Raw genomic sequence first — 10,000 nt, 5'->3', positions numbered from 1 at the left:
TCTGGGAATGGATGCTAAGAGGAGGTTTTATGAAGGAGTGATTGTGCCAACATCACTGTATGGGGCAGAAACATGGAACATAAGAGAGGAAGAGAGGAGTTTGAATGTGTTTGAGATGAAATGTCTAAGAAGTATGAAAGGGGCTACTAGGCTAGATAGAGTAAGAAATGAGGAGGAGAACAGGGGTGGAAAGGGAGCTAGGAAATAGGGTTGATGAAAGAGTATTGGGATGGTTTGGACACATGGAATGAATGAGTGAAGAAAGATTAGTAAAAGAGGTGTAAAAGGCAGAGGTGGAAGGAGTGAATATGACGGGGCATTCTAGGATGAGATGGATGGATGGGGTGAAAGGGGCATTACAAAAGAGAGGAATGTCTGTTGAGGAAGGATGGGAGAGGACAGAAGATAGGGGTGAATGGAGAAGGGTTGTGTATAGATGATGCTGTGATGCATGAGGGGGAGTGGGTGGGAGATGGGGGGTGAGGAAGTATGTATGAGAAAAAAATTGACGCAGCCTGAAGGGATTTCTCCCCATCTTCTCCTTTTCTGCATGAGGGGACGGAGAGGGGGGGTCGCCGATTTTATGAAGCAGCCTTGCTGTGGATGTGCTGTGTCTTGCAACACTGCCTCTGACCCAGGGCAGTGGACAGGATGCAGGGATGACCCATCATTCAGGAGGTGCCAAGATAAGAGGGAGGGAGGAGGGTGGAGGGGAATGGAATATATAAGAAATGGAATGGGTGGGAGTGTGCCTTTTTCTTTTTGGCTACCCCCCCATGTAAGGGGGAAAAAGCCTTTGGTCTGTGTATGTATGGTAAGTACATTAATATAAATCATTATGTCACATAACAGGTTTTAGTTTGGAGTTCACTTTGAGGAATTTTGTTTACGAATACTGAGCTAAAATAGTTGTTTAAAATATCATACATTCCTTCATTTGAATATTCAAGTTGACCATCAGCAGATAATAGTGGGCCAATGTGATTCCTAATTACCATTTTATCTCTAACATAATTATAGAATTCTTTGGGATTATCTTTGGATTTATCAGTGATATTCATTTTGTATTGTTGTTTTCTTTCTTTATTGCCTTTTTTAAATCTCTCTGTATTATTACTTAACGTTGATAGTCATTAAGTGAACCTGAGCACTTGTATTTCTTATAAGCCTGTCTCTTTTTAGCAATACTATTTTAATTTTCTTTGTCAAGCCATTTTGGGTGAGCCTGATTTTGGGGGTATCTGTCCTTAAACGGGATGTAAGTATGAATCATTTAGTAAACGTAATTTGAAATATTTCCCACATCTGATCTACAGGTCTTTTGCTTAATTTTGCCTCCCAATCTGTAAGCTGAAGCTCCTGGCATAGTCCTATGAACTGAGCTTTACTAAAATTGGGTGTTTTAAATACACAATTATCTATTCTAATTTTTTTCTATCAATTTGAATCAAAGTTGTGATTGCTATTTGCAACAGTTTCACCAACTTTTACATCAGTTATCATGCTTTCACGGCTAGTAATCAATAGATTGAGTAAGTTTCCATGTCTTGTGGGCTCTTTTACATGCTGAACTAAGTAATTGTCACCAAGAAAATCTATCAAGTGACTATATGGCCATGTTCAAGGGTCATCCAATGTCAGTAAAATTGAAATCATCCATTGTCAATAGGTCCCGGTTTCAGAAACTAGACAGTTCTTGAAACAACAGTTTGTCATCTGCTAATGATAATGTTTTTGGCCTATATATTACACCTACATTCATTTTTTGTCCATTTGTTTGGGTTAATTCTACTCACAAACTATCATATGCATCCTGTTTTACTTTCTCTAAAACACAGGCATGGATACTGTTTTTAATGTACAACAGAACACCCCCCACCTTTCTTGTGGTTTCTATCCTGATGAAAGTGTTTAAATCCTGCAATATTAAATTCAGCTTCAAACTCTTAACCATTTAACCATGTTTTGGTTATTCCTATTATATCGAGATTTTCGCTTTTGACATATGCCTGTATTTCTTGAAATTTATTCCTAATACTACAAGCATTAAAGTACATGGTATTAAGAAACTTGTAATTACAGTCAAACCTCGAAAGCCCGGACCCCGAATGCCCGGACCCTCGTATGACCGATCGAAATGAACAAAGGGCGGACTTTTCAAGCAAAGTTCCCTATTTGTCCGGTAGGTGGCGGCGACGGCTGTACACGTGTACTCAAACCCGGCCCAGTCAATCCGCCGCCAGGGCTGCCGTTTTGTAGAATTTTGTACCAAAACGTAATAAAATAGCGGCATGTAGCAACTGCACAAGGACATGAGGACATTTTTTCTACATATCAGTGGGCCATTAAAAACATTCAAAAACTCAAACTTTCTTTTAAAAATCATAGAACTAGTTATCAAATAATAAATGGTACATCAAAATATGACTTTTATTGGTAATTGTGTTACTTATATACCCCAAAAGATACGTTTTTACCATGTAGAAAAAATTCTACGCTAAAGTTTCAGCTTTCTTTTAGCGATAATAATATAAAAAGATATTTGTTATATCTTACTGAATATGTTAGGGCATGGGGGCCTTATATACATTCAAGAATATAAAACTAGAACCAACATTTTGTCAAAGTTTGACAAGTATATCTTGTTATGAAAGTCTGCACATGCCCGAGAAAAATGTATGCCCCGGGATGGCAACACTCCCATTCTACATGGCAGTGTAGAAAACGCTGCAACCCTGGCCGCCACCACTGTCCCGCGTGCATACCTTCCGATATTTACAGTGTACGTAATACAAAATACAGTACATTTACATGCCTGTATTACAGTTATTATTACAGAATTATTAGTATTATAGTATTATTATTACATTATTGTAATTATTACAGTGTTAGAGTATTATTCTTATGTGTTTCTATGTCATATCATACATTACCTATACGTATACCGTTACGAAAATCTACGGGTGTTAGGGCGATATTTTTGATGACCGGACTTTTGGCATGACCGGACCACCCTTCCCCCCAATTAGTCCGGGCTTTCGAGGTTCGACTGTATTTCATTTTGTAATAAATTGTATTATTAATCCAGTCACTATAATAACCATTACAAAATTATTTGTATCATGCATGAGGTTTTGTTCATGTAAATAAAACATTCCACTGTCTGTTTCAAATGCACAGAAGTAAATAAAAATTACTTGGATTAGATTTTTTTTCCTTGCCTCAATTTTCATTTTCACCCCCCCCCCCCAAAAAAAATACTCATGGGTGCACCCCTGCTCTGTATATTGTAACACAATGTATCGTTTATTTTCCCAACAGAAACGTTTTGCCCATGTGACGGCTGCAGAGAGCCTCAAGGTGCGGCCCAACAGGAACCTTCCATCACGGGCGCAGCAGCTGAGCTCCCTAGAAGGAGAGAACTTCGATGTCCTTGTTATCGGCGGAGGCGCCACAGGGTCTGGCTGCGCCCTTGATGCAGTCTCTCGGGGGCTCAAGACGGCGCTGGTCGAACTTGAAGACTTCTCCTCTGGAACTTCATCCAGGTGTTTTTTGTTTTGTTTTGTTTTCCTTTCCTTTTCTTTTCTTTTCTTTTCTTTTTTCTTGAACCAGGATTTCAGCAAGGACCAGTGTTTGATAAACTCTCCAATACCTGTAATCATAATTCAAATGTGGATATATGGGAGGGATGAGAGGGAATAGGGAAGGAAATTACACTGCAGTCACAAAAGAGAAAACATGAAAAAGGAGACAAGGAAAAAGTTATGCATTGGTTCAAGTTTATGCAAGTAACTTCTTAGGAGGACAACCCCACAAAACTACAGTGGGTGCCTACTTGTGGAGGCCTTGTAAAGCGGATGGCAGAGAACATCATACAGAGGAAGACTGAATCACCACAGAGAGACCTGGATAAAGTCTGGGAATGGAGTCAAAAGTGGGAAGTGAACTTCAACATCAAGAAATGTAGTATAATGGGATTTGGAAAAAGTAAAAATAGGATATCAGGGCAATATAAAATTGGTTTAAAGGAAGTAAAAAAAGTTAGCTTGGAAAAGGACCTAGGAGTAATTATCAGCAAAGACATGTCACCAGACAAGCATATCAACAAAATAGTTGGAGAAACCTTCAATTTACTAAGATCAATGAAAGTGGCCTTTGACTACTTGGATGAGGAAATGGTAAAGAAAATATTAGTCACACTGATAAGACCAAGATTGGAGTATGCTGCGACACTATGGACACCCAGTACTAAAAAGAATATAAAGAAATTAGAAAGAATCCAAAGAGCAACAACAAAGATGGCACCAACACTCTCTAAATTGACATATGAACAAAGATTGTCCAAACTGGAACTACCAACCCTGGAACAAAGAAGAGAAAGAGGAGATCTACTGGCCATTTACAGAATTATGAAAGGGATGGAAGTCCTCGACAGAGAAGATTTATTAAAGTGGGATAAGAGAAAAACAAGAAGACATGAAAAGAAACTCAAAAAGGATAGTTATAGAAGAGATCTGAAAAAGAATAGTTTCCCACACAGAGTGGTAGATATCTGGAACAAATTGGATGAGGCAACAGTGTATGTAAAAACTATACAAGAATTTAAGAACAAACTAGCTGCTGAAAGATACAAAGATGGGTTACTACAAATATAGCTCTCATCCTGTATAATACAACTAGGTAAAACTAGGTAAATACACACATGCGTGTACACACACACAAATAATGAACCTTGATGTCAGGAAATTACATGACCCAGATGGAATAGCAAATTGAATATTAAAAGAGTGTAAAGAAGAATTAACAGACAAAATATATTACATATAAGTTGCTTACTAAAAGAAGGAAAAATACCAGAAGACTGAAAAAATGCTGATATCATACCAATTTATAAAGGAGGAAATAAGGAAGACACAACTTATTACAGACCCATTTCCCTCACAAGCATGGTAACTAAAATTTGTGAAAAAGTTATAAAAAGTAGATGGATAAAACATCTGGAGGAGAACAAGATCCTAAATCTGAAACAATTCAGATTTAGATAGGGAAGATCCTGTACCACAAATTTAATCTGTTTTTACTAAAGACTACTAGACAATGCAAGAAAGGGACAAATGGGCTGATAGTGTGTTCCTAGATCTACAAAAAGCTTTTGATAAAGTCCATCAAAAAACTATTGAGAAAACTAGAAACCATAGGAGGGATACAAGGAAAACTACTGAAATGGATAGAGGACTTTTTCATGGAAGAAAAATGAGAGTAGTGCTCAGAGATGTTCTACTTGGGAGGAGGTAATTAGTGGAGTTCCACAAGGATCAGTATTGGCTCCAATAAAGTTTCCCCCAGACCCTGACCTGTTGACGCTGTTGGGGGGCTTAGATGATGACAGCTGAGGGGCGATGTCACTGGGACACTGATAAGTTCCCTGAGTTTTGGTGACCTTGCTTCATGGCTGCTGACTGTTTTGTTCTTCCCTTTTTCATCTTTTGGACAGTTGATGACCTTGGCTTGTCTTGGACTTAGGAACTGGATACTTAATATTTTAGATGCATTCACCCCCTGGCAGGCCCCTCAGGGTGCAGACTTTGGTCTGTCAAGAGTCAGGTCTCAGGGATCTGGTTATAAGCCCTGTATTTGTGGGTAATGGGGGTTACCAGGCCCCTGGGCTGACAGTATGAGGGGTTTTACCCCCCCACTGATCAGTGTTTGCCCACCTTAAGTGAAGCAGCCCCTCCTTAGCAGAAGACTGATCTCCACATGTATCCTTTCCTGTGCCAAGTCTCACAGGATAGAAGAACTGCAGTCCTCCAAAATGGGTACACTATTTTAGACTTGCTGCCACTAAAACTTCTCTTGATGGAGCAGGGACTCCTAAAACCTGATCTCTTGCTGATGACCCTGGAAAGGAATAGGACTTAGGAAATGTTTTAGAATCGGTAATAACTCTGGAACCATACACAACTGATTTTAACAAAAATTCCAAGTCTATTTTGTTGGTAAAGAAGGTTCCATTGAATTGGAGCTTTGATATTATTTATGGAGAATTTGTTAAGTTTGGAGCAATAAAAGAAATTAGAAATAGACTTGGAGAAAAAATAGGTATTTTAAAACATGGATAACCTTTTCTAATGCCAAAAATGCTATAAAAGCTTTCAAAGAATATACACCCAGAAATATGGAAATTAGGGTGCTAATAGCCATCTAAGGCAATTTTTGAAAGTTGTGATTTTTTCTCCTACTTCGGTGGAATTCTGCATTGTGTTGAGACACTATTATGTGCAAAGTTTAAGGAGGATTGGTTAATATTTAGTGGTGGTGGAATGACTTCAAGTTTTCTATCTTTTCCCACAGGTCATGGGTACCCAAAAAAAGAGTGAGATTTGGTTAGTAGGACATAGCACTGAGTGCATAACTGGTGCTAAACTCCCAAGCCGAGGAGATGCCCTCTGCCGCTTTCTTTTCTGTCACAAGGATCAAAAGAAAACTGTTCCTGACAGCGCTGTGGAGGTAGCCAAAGAAGTTTTGGACTTCTGGCTCAGAGCCCGGATTCCGGTGATGGCAGAAACGAGCATCAGGAGAAAGATTGTTTCCATCTTTGAAGAGTGGAAGGTTCTGCAGAAGAGCAAGTGGAATACAGGAGTCAAGCCCCGGGAAAAGAAGAAGGCGTTTGAAGAAAGTCTCCCGGACCTTCTGGACATTGCCCATGCTGATGCATTTGCCCTGATGACCATCAAGGAGGACAAGGACTTCCTCATGGCACAGCGGGAGAAGGGGAGACAGGGTTCCATGACGGGGCATGACAAGAAGTTGGAAGCTGGGGTCCATCGATGAGATGTAACTACTGCACATGGTGGACGCGAATGGTTGCCGATGGCAGAGGAGACCGTGGAATTGGAGTCTTCCTTGTGCATCCTCCAGTCCAGTCCGTCCGTCCTCGACCTCCTCATCTGGTGATGAAGGAGCCTCACCGCCCAAGCAAGCGAGAATGTGGGGGACCAAGACGGTCATGTCCCCTGATCTAGTCGATGTGCTGGGTTGGATGGGGGTCAGGTTCTTTGAATTGTAGCCGCAACAACAAGTAGCTTGGGCCATGATCCCCAGGAACTCGTCCTCAACCTGGAATCCATCCGAAAGGCAAGAGCCAAGTACCGGGCGTTGCTGGTGGGAGAAATCAAGGAGGCATTCAGTCCACAGACTCCCCTCACCATCCACTGGGATGGTAAAATGGTCTCTCAAGACAACGGATCTCGGGCCAACCAGCTTGCCATCACTGTTACCAGTAAAAGTGTGGAGAAACTCTTGGGTGTTCCAAAGCTGTTTGCTGGGACGGGTGAGGCTGCCACCACAGCTGTCTTTGAATGTCTGGAACACTGGCGATATCAGCAGAGCCTGCACCTTACTGCAGGAAAAGATGGAGCGGCCCCTATTCTCGTTCCCCTGCTGTCACCATGTGCACAAACTTCTAGTTGAAAAGGCTTTTGCCTCGTGCTTGGGACCCTCTTCTGGCCTGAGATCAACCTCTTTTTGTGATTCAAGCACTGGCAGTTCATCGATCATTTGGCAATCCAGCCTCTTTCCGACTTCCCCAAGGCCTTGGCTGCCAAGAGGGAAGCCATCATCGAATCCCTGAATGCCATTATGATCCAGAAGCAGCCCTGAGATGATTACAGGGAACTGGCAGAGCTCACCATCGCTTTCCTTGGAGGTGCTCTTCCCAAGATGGTGATCCGGCACCCTGGTGCTCTCCACCAAGCGGGGTGGATGGCACACAGGCCTCAAGCACTTCTCCTTTTTCATCTTTGAGGTCTACGTCATCCGCTGGTTTGAGTCCATGCTCCCCACCTACGCCCCGGCCAATGATCTCCAACTCAGAAAGGACCTCCTGGAATACCATGATTCTCCTCTCGGAAAGGCATACTTCAAGGTACTGAACCGTCATTTCTGGTATCTGAGTGAACACCTGATTGGCCTGTCCCTCTTTGACCTGTGGCTCTCTCCCTCTACCAAACAAGCCATTGCCCAAGCCATCCAGCGCCGAGAAGGAGCAGAGAAAGCCTCCAAATGAATCAAAATTCCAGAAGAGAGTGTAACAATGGCAATGCTGTCTTCATTTGCCTCTAAGAGGTCTCAACGCCTCCTGGATATTCTCGGTATCTTGCCGGACTTCCTTTCCACAAATCTGCGGAAGTAGGAAGAGGAGATGTTCGGTGACTCCTGCCGCCTCATACAAGGAATGCATGTGGCCAATGACACAGCGGAGTGAGGGGTGGCGCCTGACGAAAGATGAGGAACAGCGCCAGTTCCTCCTCCAGGTCATTGAAGACCACCGCCGCCGCCAGCCCAGCACCTCCTCCAAGGAGGCCCTTCCCTGGCCAGCATGGCAACAATGAGTGGGGCGGTCTCCCATGATACCCCCCCACCGAGGGGCTAATACTGCTTGTGTGCAGCACAGTGGAACCAGCGGGCTGCTGGAGGAAGGAAACGTTTTGCTGAAAAAGGGCAGAATATTGCCATGAAGCACTTGAATAGACGACTTCCCTTACATAGCTGAAGGTAGAATTACAAAATCGTCATCCGCCACCCCTAAGTATTGCTCGACCATGCTGAAAATTTGGATGCAGTAGTTCCTCAGTATACTGCAGAATCCCAATTAATTATGATAAAAAATTCCAACTTTTGATTTTTATTGGCACCTTAATGGAAATGCAGTGCTTCCTGGTAAACTCTAATTCTATGTATCTGGACATATACAAACCTCCTGACCAAAATGAAGACCCCAAGAAAATACCAATCCATCAAGATCACCTGATCCACCTAGATGGCAAATCATAACTCAGTGATCGTGAAAATCTCTTCAGACTGAAGAAATATATAAACCAAAAGCATATAAAAAGACCAGACATAAAGACATTTGACAGATTGGAAAAAGTACAACGGTGTGCCACAAAACTGATTCCAAATATAAAAATAAATCATACGAAAATTGACTAAAACATATGAATCTGTTTTCCCTAAAAAAGCGTAGACTCAGAGGTGACTTGATACAGGTCTTTAAGATTCTAAAGGGAATTGACAACATCAAAAGTGATAAAATCTTCACACTGAATGAGAATCAGACAAGAAACAATGGTCTCAGACTGTCTGGAAATTGATTTAATATGGAAATGGGTAGAAACAACCTCGCCAACCATGTAGTTAAGGAATGGAATAAACTTCCTGCAGAGGCAGTGCTATGTAGTTCAGTTCGAAGCTTTAAGAATCATTTAGATAAACACCTAAGCAAGATGCTGTAATAACTATCATTTATATTATTTATTTGTTTTATTATCATTTGTCTATTTGCTTATTATTATTTGCTTGATTCTCATTTATTATTAGTTATATGTCAATTTATTATTATTTACTATTTACCTATTATTTACCTATTATTTACCTATTATTTACCTATTATTTACCTATTTACCTATTATTTACTATTTACCTACTATTTACCTATTCAGGGATGACCCGTCATCCAGGAGGTGCTCAGATGAGAGGAAGGGTGGGAGGGGTGTGGAGTGTATTTAGGGATGAAATGGGTGGGAGTGTTTTTATGCCTTTCCCTTTTTGGCTACCTCCCTTGAAAGGGGGAAAAAGCCTTGGTATATGTATATATGTATTTACCTATTTGTTTATTATTTAACTATAGCCTACCTATGCATTTATTTATGTATTTTATTTATTATTTACATTATTATATTTTTTATTTATTCATTTATTTATTTATCATTATTATGATTTTTTTTCATCTGACCTAGATATGGACCAAAAGGTCTCCTATCAGCATGCTCCGCCTTTGTAATCCCTTGTAATCCTTTGAAAAATGTAAAGATCAACCAAAAATATTTTATAGATTTGTAAACAACAAACTGAAAAACAAACAAGAATTAGTGAAAATATGACAAAGAGGAATAGAATACACGGAGAAAATAGAAATGGCAGAAATTATGAAGAAGCATTT

At 40.8% G+C, this 10,000-nt stretch overlaps 1 protein-coding gene across 7 annotated transcripts in view; it reads left to right on the top strand.

Moving 5' to 3' along the window:
* Gpo1 (glycerophosphate oxidase 1) overlaps window positions 1-10,000 on the top strand; it is a 125,461-nt gene that overhangs the window by 73,538 nt on the left and 41,923 nt on the right. For all 7 annotated transcript variants that reach the window (XM_076188439.1, XM_076188437.1, XM_076188438.1 and 4 more), the window contains exon 3: window positions 3,322-3,545. In XM_076188439.1, the coding sequence (XP_076044554.1) occupies window positions 3,322-3,545 (224 nt within the window). The remainder of the gene's footprint in view (window positions 1-3,321; window positions 3,546-10,000) is intronic.

This window comes from Oratosquilla oratoria, chromosome 7 (genome assembly GCF_046742065.1).
Source record: "Oratosquilla oratoria isolate Oo_2021 chromosome 7, ASM4674206v1, whole genome shotgun sequence".
Classification (NCBI taxonomy): Eukaryota; Metazoa; Arthropoda; class Malacostraca; order Stomatopoda; family Squillidae; genus Oratosquilla; species Oratosquilla oratoria.
This window is presented reverse-complemented; position numbering and strand designations above follow the sequence as displayed.